At 45.6% G+C, this 21,297-nt stretch overlaps 1 protein-coding gene across 1 annotated transcript in view; it reads right to left on the bottom strand.

Annotated features, from left to right (window-relative positions):
* The window catches only part of ilf2 (interleukin enhancer binding factor 2), a 44,354-nt gene that overhangs the window by 6,553 nt on the left and 16,504 nt on the right, over positions 1-21,297 (bottom strand). The window contains 9 exon segments of the mRNA XM_055631566.1: positions 75-189; positions 1,187-1,248; positions 2,673-2,760; positions 5,640-5,718; positions 10,575-10,691; positions 15,296-15,361; positions 20,547-20,649; positions 20,751-20,765; positions 20,767-20,829. Coding sequence (XP_055487541.1) covers positions 75-189; positions 1,187-1,248; positions 2,673-2,760; positions 5,640-5,718; positions 10,575-10,691; positions 15,296-15,361; positions 20,547-20,649; positions 20,751-20,765; positions 20,767-20,829 — 708 coding nt within the window.

Here is a 21,297-nt window from a genome sequence, read left to right on the forward strand (position 1 = left end):
TCGGCCCGAAGCGTTGCCTATTTCCTTCGCTCCATAGATACTGCCGCTCCACCTTCGAAGGATCGCTCTCCTACCTGTTGCTCGAGAGTCATCACGGTGTGGACACGGAAGTTCCCACTTTCGCAGGGGTCTGTAATTCCGACTGATCCGGGCAGGAACAAGCCTGCTGCAAGGAGCTGCAAGCACCGCCTGTGGGAGACGAATAATCCAGGAGTCACGTGTAGGAAGGAACTGCAGACGCTGGTTTAAATTGAAGATAGACACAAAGTGCTGGAGTAACTCAGCGGGACAGGGACAGGCAGCATCTCTGGAGAGAAGGAATGGGTGACGTTTTGGCCATTCGGCCCTTCGAGCCTGCACCGCCATTCAATATGATCATGGCTGATCATCCAACTCAGTATCCTGTACCTGCCTTCTCTCCATACCCCCTGATCCTTTTAGCCACAAGGGCCATATCTAACTCCCTCTTAAATATAGCCCATGAACTGTGGCCTCAACTACCTTCTGTGGCAGAGAATTCCACAGATTCACCACTCTCTGTGTGAAAAATGTTTTCCTCATCTCGGTCCTAAAGGATTTCCCCCTTATCCTTAAACTGTGACCCCTTGTTCTGGACTTCCCCAACATCGGGAACAATCATCCTGCATCTAGCCTGTCAAACCTCTTAAGAATTTTGTAAGTTTCTATAAGATCCCCCCCATCAATCTTCTAAATTCTAGCGAGTACAAGCCGAGTCTATCCAGTCTTTCTTCATATGAAAGTCCTGACATCCCAGGAATCAGTCTGGTGAACCTTCTCTGTACTCCCTCTATGGCAAGAATGTATTTCCTCAGATTAGGAGACCAAAACTGTACGCAATACTCCAGGTGTGGTCTCACCAAGACCCTGTACAACTGCAGTAGAACCTTCCCTGCTCCTATACTCAAATCCTCTATGGCAAGAATGTCTTTCCTCAGATTAGGAGACCAAAACTGTACGCAATACTCCAGGTGTGGTCTCACCAAGACCCTGTACAACCCAAATCGTCACCCATTCCTTCTTCTCAGAGATGCTGCCTGTCCCGCTGAGTTAACTGCAGCGTGTTGTGTCTATTTACATGAGAGAGAGCTGAAGATACATGCAGCACCATCACAACAATCCATCACCCCCCCCCTTCCCCCACCGCTCAAAATACCCCTGTATGTACCTGAAGCCAACGTTGAGTGCCAGAGGCTGTCGCGATGGGTTGTTCATTACAGCAGAGTGACCCTGCAAAAGATTTTGAGTTGAGTTGACTTGACTTGGAGTAGGTCAGTAACACGTGTAACAAATCTTGAAGCAAAGCTATTTTATAAACCACTAGACCCGAGTGGGACAATAAATGTCCTTTGTCACTTTGTCTCAATCCTAACATGCTGGTGGGCAAAAATGCTGGAGAAACTCAGCGGGTGAGGCAGCACCAGTCTCAGTCGGACCCGAAACGCTGCCCATTTCCCTCTCTCCACAGATGCTGCCTCACCCGCTGAGTTTCTCCAGCATTTTTTGTCTACCTTCAATTTTCCAGCACCCGCAGTTCAGTGAAACATAGAAAATAGGTGCAGGCGTAGGCCATTCGGCCCTTCGAGCCTGCACCGCCATTCAATATGAACATTCAATTATGCTCCTATCATAGAAACATAGACAATAGGTGCAGGAGTAGAGGCCATTCGGCCCTTCGAGCCTGCACCGCCATTCAATATGATCATTCAATTCTGCTCCTCCTATCATAGAAACATAGACAATAGGTGCAGGAGTAGAGGCCATTTGGCCCTTCGAGCCTGCACCGCCATTCAATATGATCATGGCTGATCATCCAACTCAGTATCCTGTACCTGCCTTCTTTCCATACCCCCTGATCCCTTTAGCCATAAGGGTCACATCTAACTCCCTCTTAAATATAGCCAAATGAACTGTGGCCTCAACTACCTTCTCTGGCAGAGAGTTCCACAGATTCACCACTCTCTGTGTGAAAAATGTTTTCCTCATCTCGCTCCTAAAAGATTTCCCTCTTATCCTTAAACTGTGGCCCCTTGTTCTGGACTTCCCCAACATCAGGAACAATCTTCCTGCATCTAGCCTGTCCAACCCCTTAAGAATTTTGTAAGTTTCTATAAGATCCCCCCTCAATCTTCTAAATTCCAGAGATTCACCACTCTCTGTGTGAAAAATGTCTTTCTCATCTCGGTCCTAAAGGATTTCCCCTCTATCCTTAAACTGTGGCCCCTTGTTCTGGACTTCCCCAACATCAGGAACAATCTTCCTGCATCTAGCTTGTCCAACCCCTTAAGAATTTTGTAAGTTTCTATAAGATCCCCCCTCAATCGTCTAAATTCCAGAGATTCACCACTCTCTGTGTGAAACACGTTTTTTCTCATCTCGGTCCTAAAGGATTTCCCCTCTATCCTTAAACTGTGTGTGACCCCTTGTCCTGGACTTCCCCATGTTCCTTCATAAACATCTTAAATATTAAGACTGGCTGTTGTTATTTACTGGTGGCAAACTGGTGTACAAGCTCAGACAAGCTCAGCATGAAACCAGAACTATACTGCGATCTCCTCGCTCTGCACGGCTCATCCTCAGCCTCGGACTCGCTCGGTTTTAGCGTGCAGTCACATAGATGTATCAGGGCCCTCCAGCAAGACAATGGTACATACCAGCAGATCAACGATCCACGGGGTTAAAGGCTCGAATCCAGGGAAGCGACACCTCAAATCCTTCATCAGCCGAATCAGCACCTTAACTCTGAGAGTAAGTATGAAAGATGTTATCCCAACGGTGAATAAACTCACAGCCTCTGTGAAATAAAGCACGGTGGCTCGGCGGTGAAGTTGCTGCCTCCTTCTGGACAGCAACTTGACTGCCGCATCACTAAACAGAGCAATGAACGTCTGATGCGGCAGCATACACATATACACACGCACAAAGAGCCACACACACACACACAGACAGACAGGGCCACACACACACGCACACACACACACAGACACGCGCACAGACACACACACACACGCACAGACAGGGCCACACACACACACGCACAAAGGGCCACACACACATTCACACGCACAAAGGGCCACACACACACACACGCAGACAGGGCCACACACACACACGCACATACACACACACACACACAGACACGCAAACACACACACACACACACGCAGACACACACACATACACACGCACACATACACACACACACACACATACACACACACGCACGCACACACACACATACACACGCACACACACAAACACACACACGCACGCACACACATACGCACGCACACATACGCAGACACACAAAACACACACGCACGCACACACACACAGATACGCAAAACTCACAGATAAGACAGGGCCAGACACACACACAGACAGGGTCACACGCACACACAGAGCCACACACGCACGCACAGACAGGGCCACACACACGCACAGACAGGGCCACACACACACACACAAAATGCCCCCAAGTCTTTGTAGTTCAGAGTTTATTTGGAGGTTGCAGTATTTCATAGTTCGTACAAAATACTGGATGAAGTCAGCACACAAGTTTATAGGAGTAGAATTAGGCCATTCGGCCCATTGAGTCTACTCTGCCATTCAATCATGGCTGATCTATCTCTCCCTCCTAATCTCATTCTCCTGCCTTCTCCACATAACCCGTTCTAATCAAGAACTTGTCTAACTCTGCCTTAAAAATATCCATTGACTTGTGGCCTCCACCACCGTCTGTGGCAGTGTGTTCCACACATTCACCACCCTCTGACTAAAGAAGTTCCTCCTCACCTCCTTTCTAAAAGCCCCCCCCCGTTAATTCTGAGGCTGTGACGTGTGGTCCTAGACTCTCCCGCTAGTGGAAACATCCTCTCCACATCCACACACACACGCACACTGACACATACACAGAGACACATATATATAAAAAAAGCTGACAAATAAATCAACAAAAAACAATAGTGCAAAGACAAGAACAATGTCCCGAATGTTAGTGATTCAGAGGTTATTTGGAAGTCGTAGTGTTTCATAGACTATAGGTGCAGGAGAAGGCCATTTGGCCCTTCGAGCCAGCACCGCCATTCACTGTGATCCTCCCCAATCAGTACCCCGTTCCTGCCTTCTCCCCATATCTCTTGACTCCGCTATCTTTAAGGGCCCTATCTAACTCTCTCTTGAAAGCATCCAGAGAACCGGCCTCCACCGCCCTCTGAGGCAGAGAATTCCACAGACTCACAACTCTCTGTGTGAAATGGTTTTCCTCATCTCCGTTCTAAATGGCCCACCCCTTATTCTTCAACTGCGTGGCCCCTGGTTCTGGACTCCCCCAACATCGGGAACATGTTTCCATATAACCATATAACAATTACAGCACGGAAACAGGCCATCTCGGCCCTACAAGTCCGTGCCGAACAACTTTTTTTCCCTTAGTCCCACCTGCCTGCACTCATACCATAACCCTCCATTCCCTTCTCATCCATATGCCTATGCAATTTATTTTTAAATGATACCAAGGAACCTGCCTCCACCACTTCCACCGGAAGCTCATTCCACACCGCCACCACTCTCTGAGTAAAGAAGTTCCCCCTCATATTACCCCTAAACTTCTGTCCCTTAATTCTGAAGTCATGTCCTCTTGTTTGAATCTTCCCTATTCTCAAAGGGAAAAGCTTGTCCACGTCAACTCTGTCTATCCCTCTCATCAAGACCTCTATCAAGTCCCCCCTTAACCTTCTGCGCTCCAGAGAATAAAGACCTAACTTATTCAACCTATCTCTGTAACTTAGTTGTTGAAACCCAGGCAACATTCTAGTAAATCTCCTCTGTACTCTCTCTATTTTGTTGACATCCTTCCTATAATTGGGCGAGCAAAATTGTACACCATACTCCAGATTTGGTCTCACCAATGCCTTGTACAATTTTAACATAACATCCCAGCTTCTATACTCAATGCTCTGATTTATAAAGGCTAGCATACCAAAAGCTTTCTTTACCACCCTATCTATATGAGATTCCACCTTCAAGGAACTATGCACGGTTATACCCAGATCCCTCTGTTCAACTGTATTCTTCAATTCCCTACCATTTACCATGTACGTCCTATTTTGATTTGTCCTGCAAGGTGTAGCACCTCACATTTATCAGCATTAAACTCCATCTGCCATCTTTCAGCCCATTTTTCCAAATGGCCTAAATCACTCTGTAGACTTTGGAAATCCTCTTCATTATCCACAACACCCCCTATCTTGGTATCATCTGCATACTTACTAATCCAATTTACCACACCTTCATCCAGATCATTGATGTACATGACAAACAACAAAGGACCCAACACAGATCCCTGAGGCACCCCACTAGTCACCTGCCTCCAACCCGATAAACAGCCATCCACCATTACCCTCTGGCTTCTCCCATTCAGCCACTGTTGAATCCATCTTGCTATTCCTGCACTTATACCCAACAGTTGAACCTTCTTAACCAACCTTCCATGAGGAACCTTGTCAAAGGCCTTACTGAAGTCCATATAGACAACATCCACTGCTTTACCCTCGTCAATTTCCCTAGTAACCTCTTCACATGTAGCCCTTCCCAAGAGGAGCAAGCCGACATTGACTTACGTCGACTGAGACGAGTTTTCCTCGAACCAACGAGCATGTCGGATAGCTGCCAAAGCACTCTGCAGGACCTTGATATCCACTGGAAGAGAGACAGAGGAGAGGGATCAGCGAGGCACGCAACAGAGAAAATCAGCCGTTCGTTCAAGCCACAGAAAATGGACTCTCTAATATTAACGGTAGACAAAAATGCTGGAGAAACTCAGCGGGCGAGGCAGCGCCTATGGAGCGAAGAAAATAAGCGATGTTTCGGGGTCGAGATCCCCCTTCAGATATTAACGTGGAGGAAGGAACTGCCTATTACTGAAGAAGGGTTTCGACCCGAAACGCTGCCCATTTCCTTCGCTCAGTCTGAAGGGTCACGACCCGAAACGTCGCCTATTCATTCACTTCCCCCCCCCCCCCACCACAGTCTGAAAAAAGTTCTCAACCCGAAACGTTGCCTGTTCCTTCGCTCCCCCACCCCAGATCAGTCTGAAGAAAGGTCTCGACCCAAAACGTCACCTATTCCTTCGCTCCATAGATGCTGCCGCACCCGCTGAGTTTTTCCAGCATTTTCGTCTATCGTCGATTTTCCAGCATCTGCAGTTCCTTCTTGGACAAGGATGCTGGTTTAAAACCAAAGGGTGACACAAAAAGCTGGAGTAACTCAACGGGACAGGCAGCATCTCCGGAGAGAAGCAATGGGTGGCGTTTCGGGTTTCGTCCAGAGGTCTGGACCCGGAATATTCAATATTCCTTCTCTCCGGAGATGCTGCCCGTCCCGCTGAGTTACTCCAGCTTTTTACGTCCATCTTTGGTTGGTAGTTGGGGAATTTGGTAGAACAACACCAGACACCACGTTCAGCACGGGCATTGGGGGCTGAAGGGCCTGTTTCCGTGCTGTACTGCCGCGGCAGAGCTGCCGAGTTTTGTCAGCGCATTTCAGTATTCTAGTACCCGAAATCAGTATTTTGCTGAGGAAATCAGTATTTATACGCTGTGCCATTTTGAAGAAAAAAATGTTTGTTTTTTATGTGCAGTCCATGTAAGAATACAAGGATGGATAACTTTGCTACCAATTGACATGTCTTCTATACAGATTACTTGACAGTGCATTACCATATAACCATATAACAATTACAGCACGGAAACAGGCCATCTCAGCCCTACAAGTCCGTGCCGAACAAATTTTTTTCCCCCTTAATCCCACCTGCCTGCACTCGTACCATAACCCTCCATTCCCTTCTCATCCATATGCCTATCCAATTTATTTTTAAATGATATCAATGAACCTGCCTCCACCACTTCCACTGGAAGCTCATTCCACACCGCTACCACTCTCTGAGTAAAGAAGTTCCCCCTCATATTACCCCTAAACTTCTGTCCCTTAATTCTGAAGTCATGTCCTCTTGTTTGAATCTTCGCTATTCTCGAAGGGAAAAGCTTGTCCACATCAACTCTGTCTATCCCTCTCATCATTTTAAAGACCTCTATCAAGTCCCCCCTTAACCTTCTGCGCTCCAGAGAATAAAGACCTAACTTATTTAACCTATCTCTGTAACTTAGTTGTTGAAACCCAGGCAACATTCTAGTAAATCTCCTCTGTACTCTCTCTATTTTGTTGACATCCTTCCTATAATTGGGCGACCAAAATTGTACACCATACTCCAGATTTGGTCTCACCAATGCCTTGTACAATTTTAACATTACATCCCAGCTTCTATACTCAATGCTCTGATTTATAAAGGCTAGCATACCAAAAGCTTTCTTTACCACCCTATCTATATGAGATTCCACCTTCAAGGAACTATGCACGGTTATACCCAGATCCCTCTGTTCAACTGTATTCTTCAATTCCCTACCATTTACCATGTAACAATTGACATGTCTTCTATACAGATTACTTGACAGTGCATTCATTGTCATCTCTTTGTATAATGCTGTTTGAACGGATGCTTCCTGCTTTTAGCACCAGATGATGATGTGGAAGCCATTTTGGAATCCTCCCTCTAGCATGTCCCATCCCCTAATAAATCTTATATGTTTATGTCAGATAGCCTCTCATCCTTTTAAATCCCAGCACATATATCCTGATGGGTGTGGGGTAGGGTAGAGAGGGAGTGAGAGAATAAGAGAGGGAGGGAGAAAAAGAAAGGAAGGAGAGGGAGGGAGACTGAATCAGTTCAGGACCCAAGAATTGATGAAGCCGAGTTTTAGTTAAAAATATAAGAAGATATTAAATTGGTTTCTGGGCTAGCTTACAGCTTACATTTAGTGTCAAATTAGGCTTTCCTCAGGTTGCGGGGTGTGTGAGATAATAAATCCTATAACATTGTCTCCCAAGTGACAGGCAGAGAGAAGGAGCTAGAGATATCTTTGAAGCAAGATGCCATAAAACAAATGACCTATGTTTATGAGGGACCAAATGACAGAGGAAGCAGCGAAAAGAGCTAGGGTGGTCTATTTGGAGATAAAGCAAATGGCCAATGTTTTCAGTATATCTTGTACCATGTAAACAAAAGGTTTGATGTGATGCATTCTGTGGAAACCTTTTCCTGTACCTCTGACCATGACTAATGTCTGTGGAAAGTGCTAAGGGGACAAAAAAAAACCTATTTAAGGCAATGTAATTCTGTTGTTAAGAGAAGGTGGCTGAGGACAGTCAAGTGTCTGTGTTGGTCACTTGACTGGAGTTCTCGCTCCCTTCCATCGGCCGATGTTAAGTAAAGTTTTGAACTGGTCTACCAAACAGTTTGTGTGGTGTCTGTTTATTAAGAAGCGAACCTGGTTTAGTAGTTAAAATAAGTAGCTTTTTCAGAATAGTTGGCACACGTAGCCCTTCCCAAGAGGAGCAAACCGACATTGACTTATGTGGACTGAAGACGAGTTTTCCTCGAACCACCTTGCGTGTCGGTCTCTCTCCCTCCTTCCTCTCTCCTTCCCCCCCTCTAATTCTCTCCTTCTCCCTCCCCGAACAGTCCGTGACCCATAGTGCTGCAGCCATAGCGCTATGTGTAAAGCCCATAGCGCTATGTGTAAAGGCAATAGCCCTCCAGCTGGTAGCGTTATAATTAGAACCGACAGCGCTGTTTAAACCTGTAGCGGGACAGGCAGATCGAAGCTTAGAAACATAGAAATTAGGTGCAGGAGTAGAGGCCATTTGGCCCTTCGAGCCTGCACCGCCATTCAATATGATCATGGCTGATCATCCAACTCAGTATTCCGTACCTGCCTTCTCTCCATACCCCCTGATCCCCTTAGCCACAAGGGCCACATCTAACTCCCTCTTAAATATAGCCAATGAACTGTGGCCTCGACTACCCTCTGTGGCAGAGAGTTCCAGAGATTCACCACTCTCTGTGTGAAAAAGTTCTTCTCATCTCGGTTTTAAAGGATTTCCCCCTTATCCTTAAGCCGTGACCCCTTGTCCTGGACTTCCCTAACATCGGGAACAATCTTCCTGCATCTAACCTGTCCAACCCCTTAAGAATTTTGTAAGTTTCTATAAGATCCCCTCTCAATCTCCTAAATTCTAGAGAGTATAAACCAAGTCTATCCAGTCTTTCTTCATAAGACAGTCCTGCCATCCCAGGAATCAGTCTGGTGAACCGTCTCTGCACTCCCTCTATGGCAATAATGTCCTTCCTCAGATTTGGAGACCAAAACTGTACGCAATACTCCTGGTGTGGTCTCACCAAGACCCTGTACAACTGCAGTAGAACATCCCTGCTTCTATACTCAAATCCTTTTGCAATGAAAGCTAACATACCATTCGCTTTCTTTACTGCCTGCTGCACCTGCATGCCTACCTTCAATGACTGGTGTACCATGACACCCAGGTCTCGCTGCATCTCCCCCTTTCCCAATCGACCACCATTTAGATAATAGTCTGCTTTCCCGTTTTTGCCACCAAAATGGATAACCTCACATTTATCCACATCTTACAAAAATAATCATCCAAATCTTGAAATTTAAAATACTAATAAATTTAATCTGCTATAATTTTTTTAAGAGTTGCAGTATGACTTTTTATATCCTTGCATTTTTTAAGCAGCAAGATGGAACAGGAAGTCGGGCCGATTTAAAAAAAATCCGTATTTTACAAAGCAAATCCGTACATCCGTATTCTGATCGCAATTCCGTACAAAATACGGAAAATCCGTACTACTTGGCAGCTCTGCCGACCCTTCTGTGTTCCAGCATCTCAGAAGAGCCATCGATCTCCATCAAGAGCCTACTGACATACTGCATTACAGCATGGTATGGCAGCTGCACCATGGCAGACAGGGAGAGGCTTCAGAGGGTAACCAGGACAGCGCAGAGGATCATTGGCTGCCCTCTCCCCTCCCTGATGGACATCTACACCTCCCGCTGCCTGAGCAGGGCAAAGAAGATCATCAAAGACAGCTCCCATCCTGCGTTTGGACTGTTCGACCTGCTGCCCTCTGGAAGGCGCTATAGGTGCATCAAATCCAGGACAAACAGACTCAGGAATAGTTGCTTTCCGAGAATTATATCTACTATAAATTCAAATTCACACATGCACTGACTACACCGCCCAACACGGACTTCCATCTGTATATATGTATATATGTATGTAGCGCCGCAGAATTTGTGCACCTATTCCCCCCCCCCCAACTTCTGTTTTTTGTTTTTTCTGTTTCTTGTTTTTTGTGCTAAATTGTATGTATGCACTGAGTACGAGCAGCTTTCAGTTTCACTGTACATGTATAGTGACAATAAATGGCATATCTATCTAAGCCGAAGGGGTTGGGAGATTGCAACCTTCACGTGGTCCGCCCTGTTTCGACGAATGCAATCAACCTGGCCTGCACAATCAAATAGAACGTGTTGTCCTACAACTTTAGGCTGTGCACGCCGCACAAAAGAGGAAGAGGAATCTGAAGCTTCTGGCTGAGGATGTGGAAAAGATTCGGAAAAGCCACGCATACTCACAGTGGAGCTCCGGATCGAGCTTGCGTAGGTTGGGTGGTACAGTGGTGATCAGAATTTTAACGGTGGCATCCGGGGAGCTGATCTCAAAGCCGGTCTCGTTGGTGATCATGGTGAGGGCTGGAAGCAAATGGACGTGTTAGTCCGTAAATACGGTAACACCCACAGATACAGCGCGGAAACAGGCCCTTCAGCCCACACTAGCACCATTAACAAATAGTGAAAGGCCTAGACAGAGGAGATGTGGAGACAATGTTTCTACCAGTGGGAGAAGCTAGGACCAGAGTCAAGTCAAGTCAATTGTATTTCTGTAGCACACTCTCGTTGACCAAAGTGCTTCACATCAGGGCAGGTACTAACGTGCTGCATACACTGGTACATAGATCTAACAATACATATATAAATACATACACACAGCGCTCCATCAGAGGACCTCAAGAAACGGTTGAGAGTAGAAATAAGTTCTAAGTCTCGACTTTGAGTCGATGGAGGGCGCAGTTCTCAGATTCAGATTCAGATTCAATTTTAATTGTCATTGTCAGTGTACAGTATAGAGACAACGAAATGCATTTAGCATCTCCCTGGAAGAGCGACATAGCAAATGATTTGAATAAATAATAATAAGTGTCCGGGGGGGGGGGGGGGTGGTGATTGGCAGTCACCGAGGTACGTTGTTGAGTAGAGTGACAGCCGCCGGCCGGAGCTGTTCCTCGACCTGCTGGTTCGGCAACGGAGAGACCTGTAGCGCCTCCCGGATGGTAGGAGGGTAAACAGTCCATGGTTGGGGTGAGAGCAGTCCTTGGCGATGCTGAGCGCCCTCCGCAGACAGCGCTTGCTTTGGACAGGCTCAATGGAGGGGAGCGAGGAACTGGTGATGCGTTGGGCAATTTTCACCACCCTCTGCAATGCCTTCCGGTCGGAGACAGAGCAGTTGCCACACCATACTGTGATGCAGTTGGTAAGGATGCTCTCGATGGTGCAGCGGTAGAAGTTCACCAGGATCTGAGGAGACAGATGGACCTTCTTCAGTCTCCTCAGGAAGAAGAGACGCTGGTGAGCCTTCTTGATCAGAGTAGAGGTATTGTGGGTCCAAGAGAGGTCATCTTCTGATGGGAAGAGGGATGCTGTTCCGTAGTGTTGGAGCTGCAATCGCCCCAGAGCTTATGCCTAGACCGCGGGATGGTCAATAAATCTGACTTGACTTGACCAGTGGCAGGGGCGGAAAACCCGGGGGGGCCAGAGGGGACACGCCCCCCCCCCCCCCAAGTTTTTGTGATCCGATTTAAAAATCTCCGTTTCCCGCGAGGCAGTGATGATCGAGGGCGCGATGATTGGAGGAGGGAGACGTGGCACAGACCTTATAGAAACGTACAAAATTCTTAAGGGGTTGGACAGGCTAGATGCAGGAAGATTGTTCCCGTTGTTAGGGAAGTCCAGGACAAGGGGTCACAGCTTAAGGATAAGGGGGAAATCCTTTAAAACCGAGATGAGAAGAACTTTTTTCACACAGAGAGTGGTGAATCTCTGGAACTCTCTGCCACAGAGGGTAGTTGAGGCCAGTTCATTGGCTATATTTAAGAGGGAGTTAGATGTGGCCCTTGTGGCCAAGGGGATCAGGGGGTATGGAGAGAAGGCAGGTACGGGATACTGAGTTGGATGATCAGCCATGATCATATTAAATGGCGGTGCAGGCTCGAAGGGCCGAATGGCCTCTACTCCTGCACCTAATTTCTATGTTTCTATGTTTCTATGTACCCTCAGGCCCACAGCCAGCGCAGGGAAACAGCGCTAAACCCAGCTCAACTCTGCCAGTCCCGCCAGGTGACCGTACACCCCTGGATGGACTTGCGGGAAATATGGCCAGCGCGGAGAAGCAGCACTGGTGTCCCGTCAGTCCAGACAGGGCTGTTGGTTAACCCGGTGAGACTTGGTTTCTTGGTCATCCAAAATATTCCAAATGGAATTTAAACTGTGGAGGTGGTGAAGGGAGGGCTTAAGCCAGAAAGGATCCTTAGGGAAGAAAGAGCTACTTTAAATGTAGTTGCATCTGGTTGGGTAACTATAGTTGGGTGGAGATTATTCCATGCTTTAACTGTGCGGGGGAAGAACAAATTGCTGTACCAACACATCTGTCTTTGTAGCTGGGATCACAAATTGGGGTGGGAGAGAGAGGGATGAGGGTGGGAGGAGAGAGGGGAGGAGAGAGGGGAGGGGAGAGAGGTGTGGGGGAGGAGGGAGATGGGGTACCACTATGAGGTACCACCTCCAGTTTAAAAATTCCATTTGGAATATTTTGCAGGACCAGGAAACCAAGAGCGAATGCCCTCGTCTGCTCCTAATTGGTTTGGGTTTGGTGTAGGTCTTGAGACAGGCAGAGTTGGCCTGGCCAGAACGGACAGGAACATCGGGCCTCCGTAGAGGTAGTAGCGGAGGCCTCAATAGGCCTGACGTTGGGTGAACTGGGGATGGGGACTGGACATTGTGCCTTCGCCCACAGTGGTAACCATTGTGGGGGGGGCATGATTTTTTTTGTGTGTGTAAGTAAACATGTTAGTCTGTGTCCAAGATGGCTGTCGGAAGGGAGAGTGGACGCTGGCACGGTTTGGCTGCCACTGCTCTCTCTTCACATTGTGTTTTTGATTTTTTTTGTCTTTGGATCGAATTCTGTTTTTAATTTGTGTATTGGTGATGTCCTTATTATTTATTTTATTCCGATTATATCGGTGGTTCCCAACGTGGGGAGTACGCCCCACAGGGGGGCAATTTGGTTTATAAGGGGGGCAATTGAGCGCGACTGAGGAGGTCTGGGTCCAAATTTTCGATTTTAATTTTTTGAATTTTCCATCAGGTAAACATATGTAGTTTATGTTTCAGATGTTATTTTGAGTAAATAATTTTTTGGGGGTAAAAAAGGTCTTTATTGTGTAGTTATTACATAATCACCGCGCCATCGCTCTTCATGCAGCAATGTCACAAAATTCTGAGATTTTAAAAATCAAGTCTGCAATTTATCCCATCAGATAACGCATAACAATAAGTTTAATTTGACACCAAATTCACTTTCATATCTCAAGTATTAAAAAAGTTATGGCCATTTTCATACTCGGAAATTAGCATCTTGTTCCCTATTGATTTACAATGGACAAGACAAAAAAGCTGTGATCTTGGACAGTCAAAAGCCCATTTCTTAAGGAAAGATTAACATTTTTAAATAGCCTAAGTGTCCAAAGATTATTCACAAATAATTCACAATATAACATGATTTTTATATCTAATTTACATTAATTTATAGGCCAAATGGAAGGAATTTAGTGTTCAATTGCTGTAAATAAATGCCCATTTAAATCGGCTTTCTAGTGGGTTCATGTGAACGCGCTGGTTTAGAACGTTCACATCGCGCTGGATTAGTGCCCTCAAATGCCGAGAAAAATACTGCGGGACATAAAAAGCCCAAAATGAACTACTCGCTATAGATAACTTGATATACAGGGTTATATATATGCCCCATTTAATGTAAAAATAAGGTACATACCTTTAATTGTTTGCTTTATAAAACCCTGGGGCTGCGAGAGGTTGCGGAATGAGAGAGTAATTTTAAAACTATTATAACTATATTAGCGAGGCCTATAAAACTAATAATACCTTTTGCGACCGGGTCTTGCAGCGATTTTTCGTTAATGATTTACTAGGCTGAACATCTGCGATTAGAACAGCCTAGTAAAAATCGCGTTTTAAACCCGCCCCCTCCAAACAGCGCCAAAATCGCCGACATGGCTGTGGGCAGATTCCCAATGACGATTCAGGTAGGTTTTGTAACATACCTACTTCATGCACGTCGCACGAAGCGCGCAAGGTCATGGGAGAACCTTATTTATTGAATTGGATTTAGAAATGCGATTCAAAGAGCTTTTGCTAAGTTACCCTTATAATATCTATTTCCTCCGTTTTCTCTCAAGGGAAAGCAAGGGGGGGCATCAGGATTTTAGAGGTGATTAGGTGGGGCATGGCCAAAAAAAGGTTGGGAACCACTGGATTATATGTTTTATTATTCTTGTTAATCTCTGTAAGGTGTCCTTGAGACTTTTGAAAGGCGCCCACAAATAAAATGTATTATTAATTGTATTGTATTGTATTCTATATCTTTATTGTCACTTTCCTGAGTATTCACATACCCAGAGGAAACAAAAAAATGTTGCTCAACCAGTGTCCATTCAGTGTGCATTAAAAATAAATAGAAATAAAAATACATATATCATGAACAAATTAACACTCTACTAAACACCAACAGGCGTTCCGATCGGCACGACCGCCTGCTCTGCTGCAGTGTGTCCAGGTTGGTGCGCGATACTTTGGCAGGGGAGCAAAGTCCGTTATAGTCAATATTATTATATAGTTGTGCTGCATTTAGCGCTGGACTGAGCCTCTGCTCTATAATCTTTGCTCCGAAGCCTCGCGCATGTGTGTGTGAGTTGTGCGCATAGCCGCCACAAAATTGTGTTCCCTGTCCCCGCCATGTTTTGATAGCGACGCGAGCTGTACCCTCAGGCCCACAGCCAGCGCAGAGAAACACTCTTGACTGGCGGGTCTCTGGCGCTGAGAGGCCAGCAGCTCCTCCAGCTGCGTCACTGCGCCACCCAAACACCAGCGTGTAATCAGCAAATCCAGACACGGAAACAAGATAAACAAGGAAAGGGGGTAGCTATAAGAAGTTAGCCGGCACTTACTCTCAGCAGGTTCTTGTGTCCGGAGAGTCTCCACCACTTTGTTACCCAGAGCAGCCACGGCTTCCACTTCAGGGCAAAGAAAAACAATGATCAGTTAGTCGTGAGGGTGGAGGATGTTTGTGTGTAAGTGGCTTGTGGGGAAGGGAAGGGGGTGAAGCAGAAATTAGGTCGCAAGTTGCAAAGTGAGCAATAACTTTGAGATCTCGAGAGGAAGCGAAGGCTTAAGGGCCTAGAAACATAGACAATAGGTGCAGGAGGAGGCCATTCGGCCCAGCACCGCCATTCATTGTGATCATCCCCAATCAATAACCCATGCCTGCCTTCTCCCCATGTCCCTTGATTCCACCAGCCCCTAGAGCTCTATCTAACTCTCTCTTAAATCCATCCAGTGACTTGGCCTCCACTGCCCTCTGTGGCAGGGAATTCCACAAATTCACAACTCTCTGGGTGAAAAGTTTTTTCTCACCTCAGTCTTAAATGACCTCCCCTTTATTCTAAGACTGTGTGTGACCCCTGGTTCTGGACTCGCCCAACATTGGGAACATTTTTCCTGCATCTAGCTTGTCCAGTCCTTTCATAATTTTATATGTTTCTATAAGATCCCCCCCCCCTCATCCTTCTAAACTCCAGTGAATACAAGCCTAGTCTTTTCAGGATGTGGCCCTTGTGGCTAAGGGGATCAGAGGGTATGGAGAGAAGGCAGGTACGGGATACTGAGTTGGATGATCAGCCATGATCATATTGAATGGCGGTGCAGGCTCGAAGGGCCGAATGGCCTCTACTCCTGCACCTAATTTCTATGTTTCTATGTTTCAATCAGTCCGAAGAAGGGTTTTGGCCTGAAATGTTCCCTATTTCCTTCGCTCCATAGATGCTGCTGCACCCGCTGAGTTTCTCCAGCTTTTTTGTGTACCTAGTCTTTTCAATCTTTCCTCATATGACAGTCCCGCCATCCCGGGGATCAATCTCGTGAACCTACGCTGCACTGCTTCAAGCTGAGTTAGTTCCAGTACTTTGTGTCTAAAACCCCGACAAATTTGCTGGGTTTCTCCAGTACTGATCCCTGTAAAGATCTAGTTTTGGTCGAAAGATATAACTCCACGAAAGGAGAATGATAAACAGCAGAAGGAATGAAACCTAAACATCGAGTGAATGAGCTGCAGGGAGATTAAGCAGATTGTCCGTCTCGCAATTTCCCCAACATTACATGTCAGAGATGGATACAGTAAATGCAAATTACGTCAAAGGGGATTAATAACAGCAGCTGAGAGCTCGAACAATGTAGTCAAGCAGCAAACGTTACACAGAGCAATTAACTCCAGTACGCAAGCTGAAACTCCGGGGTTATCTTGAAGCTAATTGTTACCACAGCAGGATTATTATGAGAGACTGAGAACCCCATACAGAGCAAAACACTTTATCCTCATCCCTGACTCAGATAACAGCACGGCATGCTGAAATAGATAACCACCTTATGAAACATTTGTTGTTAAATATTTTGTGGCCGTGCGGTTTTTTCAAAGACTCTGCCTGAATCACGGGGGCAGAGAACTAAACTGGGCGGCCCGCTGGCACTGCGGTAGAGTTAACCGTATACCAATTACAGCACGGAAACAGGCCATCTCGGCCTTTCTAGTCCGTGCCGAACACTTATGCTGCCTCAACAGAGGGCTCGAGGCCCCCGACTGCGGGAGAACAAAGAAGGGAAGAGAGTGAACTTTTTGTTCCAGCCTTCCATCACAGTGAGGAATGTGGAGGAGTCACTGTGGTGGATGTTTAAGAATTTTGTAAGTTTCTATAAGATCCCCTCTCAATCTTCTAAATTCCCCTCTCAATCTTCTAAAGGACTGTCTTATGAGGAAAGACTGGATAGACTTGGTTTATACTCTCTAGAATTTAGAAGATTGAGAGGGGATCTTATAGAAACTTACAAAATTCTTAAGGGGTTGGACAGGCTAGATGCAGGAAGATTGTTCCCGATGTTAGGGAAGTCCAGGACAAGGGGTCACAGCTTAAGGATAAGCGGGAAACCCTTTAAAACCGAGATGAGAAGAACTTTTTTCACGCAGAGAGTGGTGAATCTCTGGAACTCTCTGCCACAGAGGGTAGTTGAGGCCAGTTCATTGGCTATATTTAAGAGGGAGTTAGATGTGGCCCTTGTGGCTAAGGGGATCAGGGGGTATGGAGAGAAGGCAGGTACGAGATACTGAGTTGGATGATCAGCCATGATCATATTGAATGGCGAATGGTGCAGGCTCAAAGGGCCGAGTGGCCTACTCCTGCACCTAATTTCTATGTTTCTATGTTTTCTATGTTCACGTTACAATGTATTGTGTGTGTTTTGTTGCTTTTGACTGTACGGCAAATTAAATTCCTCGCATGTTGCAAAACACACTTGGCTAATAGACAATAGGTGCAGGAGGAGACCATTCAGCTCTTCGAGCCAGCACCGCCATTCAATGTGATCATGGCTGATCATCCCCAATTGGTACCCCGTTCTTGCCTTCTCCCCATATCCCCTGACTCCGCTATCTTTAAGAGCCCTATCTACCTCTCTCTTGAAAGCATGGCCTCCACCGCCCTCCGAGGCAGAGAATTCCACAGACTCACAACCCTCTGTGAGAAAAAGTGTTTCATCGTCTCCCTTAATGGCTTACTCCTTATTCTTAAACTGTGTGGCCCCTGGTTCTGGACTCCCCCTGCCTCTAGAGCAGTGGTTCCCAACATGGGGCGTACGCCCCACAGGGGGGCAATTTGATTTTAAGGGGGGCAATTGAGCGCCCTTAAAAATAAGAGATTATTCTAACATAGAAATTTTCTCTCTTTATTACCTGTGAATACTCTTTTTTTTTGCCATATTTATCATTATTATTATTTTAATACCACCTAATGTTTTTTTAACAATTTTTTAGTAATTTCTTGCTCAGAACTTTAACTATATAACCATATAACAATTACAGCACGGAAACAGGCCATCTCGACCCTTCTAGTCCGTGCTGAACACATAATCTCCCCTAGTCCCATATACCTGCGCTCAGACCAAAACCCTCCATTCCCTTCCCATCCATATAACTATCCAATTTATTTTTAAATGATAAAAACGAACCTGCCTCCACCACCTTCACTGGAAGCTCATTCCACACAGCTACCACTCTCTGAGTAAAGAAGTTCCCCCTCATGTTACCCCTAAACTTCAGTCCCTTAATTCTCATGTCATGTCCCCTTGTTTGAATCTTCCCTACTCTCAGTGGGAAAAGCTTTTCCACGTCAACTCTGTCTATCCCTCTCATCATTTTAAAAACCTCTATCAAGTCCCCCCTTAACCTTCTGCGCTCCAAAGAATTAAGCCCTAACTTGTTCAACCTTTCTCTGTAACTTAGTTGCTGAAACCCAGGCAACATTCTAGTAAATCTCCTCTGTACTCTCTATTTTGTTGACATCCTTCCTATAATTAGGCGACCAAAACTGTACACCATACTCCAGAATTGGCCTCACCAATGCCTTGTACAATTTTAACATTACATCCCAACTTCTATACTCATATTCTATACTCAACTGTCTTTTGTTTATTTCATTTTTCTTTTTCATGGATGCCATGTTCTTTTGAAGCTTGTTTAAACCAAGGTATTGGCGTTTTAAGCTTCTTCAGCTGAAACGGAGTTCACTTTTTAAAATGCTAAGAATTATATATCACCACATGGGGGGGGGGGGGGGGGGGGCATCAGGATTTTAGAGGTGATTAGGTGGGGCATGGCCAAAAAAAGGTTGGGAACCACTGCTCTAGAGTGTCCAAACCCTTAACAATCTGATATGTTTCAATGAGAAGTACCCTCTCATCCTTCTAAACTCCTAATAAAATATGATTGGGAGTGATTTAGTTTAGTTTAGAGATACAGCGCGGAAAACAGTCGGCATCGACCAGCGATCCCCGTATATCAACACTATCCTAAACACACACTAGGGGTCATTTACATTTATACCAAGCCAATTAACCTACAAATCTGCACGTCTTTGGAGTGCGGGAGGAAACCGAAGATCTCGGAGAAAACTCACGGAGGTCATGCGGAGAACTTGCAAACTCCGTACAGACAGCGCACAAAGTCAGGATAGAACCCGGGTCTCTGGCGCTGGGAGGCAGTAGCTCTTCCCGCTGTGCTACTGATAATGATACTTAATATAATTAGGTAAAATTATCTATTCAACATATGGACAATAACGGTTAATAATCTGCAGCCTCCTTTTGCTCTGGTATTTTATTTAATTCACATGTTTAATTGATAATGTTTTATTATTAATGTTTGGGGTGGAAGATTGCAACCTTCAACCTTCGATGAATGCAATCAACCTGGCGTGCACAATCAAATAGAACAAGTTGTCCTATCCAGAACAAGGGGTCATAGTTTAAGGATAAGAGGGAAGTCTTTTAGGACCGAGATGAGGAAAACTTTTTTCACACAGAGAGTGGTGAATCTGTGGAATTCTCTGCCGCAGAAGGTAGTTGAGGCCACACAGTTCATTGGCTATATTTAAGAGGGAGTTAGATGTGGCCCTTGTGGCTAAAGGGATCAAGGGGTATGGAGAGAAGGCAGGTACAGGATCTTTCGTTGTCTCTGTACTGTACACTGACAATGACAATTAAAATTGAATCTGAATCTGAAGGATACTGAGTTGGATGATCAGCCATGATCATATTAACCATATAATAACCATATAACAATTACAGCACGGAAACAGGCCATCTCTACCCTTCTAGTCCATGCCGAACACATAATCTCCCCATGTCCCATATACCTGCGCTCAGACCATAACCCTCCATTCCCTTCCCATCCATATAACTATCCAATTTATTTTTAAATGATAAAAACGAACCTGCCTCCACCACCTTCACTGGAAGCTCATTCCACACAGCTACAACTCTCTGAGTAAAGAAGTTCCCCCTCATGTTACCCCTAAACTTCAGTCCCATATTGAATGGCGGTGCAGGCTCGAAGGGCCGAATGGCCTCTACTCCTGCACCTATTGTCTATGTTTCTATGTTTCTACAACCTTATGTTGTGCACACCATACGCAAGAGGAAGATTAATGTTAAATGTTTTATGTTTCATTCCTAACTGTCACTATATGTCATGTTGTCATTTGCGGGCGGAGCACCAAGGCAAATTCCTTGTATGTGAATATACTTGGCCAATAAACTTATGCATTCATTCATTCATTCATTCAATGACGGTCTCTCGATTAGTTTAACACTCACAGGTTGGTAAGATCTTCAGGATAACGACAAGGTCAGCGACATTATGACCCATCATCATCGTTCCCTTCTTGTACGAGCCAACTTGACGCACCTCTTCGATTTGCTTTGGGAGAATGGAAAGAAACAACAAACTTCAAAATCCACTTGCAACAAAATAAAGAGCGTGAACTTATTGGCCGGACGCCAGGAGATTGGTGAACCTACCACTTCGAAGTTGCCCTGGGGCCACAATCAGATTATCGATGACATTGTTGATCTTTGTGACGAGGGATAGTATGGAAGCCTAGAAAACAACAACATTGTCACTGGAAGAGAAACACCAGAGATTTTCAACAGCAGGACGTGTAAGGAAGAACTGCAGATGCTGGGAAGTCGAAGGTAGACACAAAAACTGGGGCAAAAAAGGGACTGTGGTACACTGTGAAAATCGACAGAAGGATGGAGGGTTGGGTGTTTATGAAACGTGAAATTAGGTTCGTGAGGGCCATTTATTTAGTTGTACATCTTTTAATATGATTTGATCATCCAACTCAGTATCCCGTACCTGCCTTTCTCCATACCCTTTGAATCCCTTGGCACAAGGGACATCTAACTCCCTCTTTATAAATGAACTGGCCTATACTAGACCTCTGTGGCAGAGAGTTCCAGAGACCCTCTCTGTGTGAAAAAAGTTCTCCCCATCTCGGTTTTGAAGGATTTCCCCCCTTATCCTTAAGCTGTGACCCCTTGTCCTGGACTTCCCCAATATCGG

The sequence above is a fragment of the Leucoraja erinacea genome, unplaced genomic scaffold (genome assembly GCF_028641065.1).
Source record: "Leucoraja erinacea ecotype New England unplaced genomic scaffold, Leri_hhj_1 Leri_805S, whole genome shotgun sequence".
NCBI lineage: Eukaryota > Metazoa > Chordata > Chondrichthyes > Rajiformes > Rajidae > Leucoraja > Leucoraja erinaceus.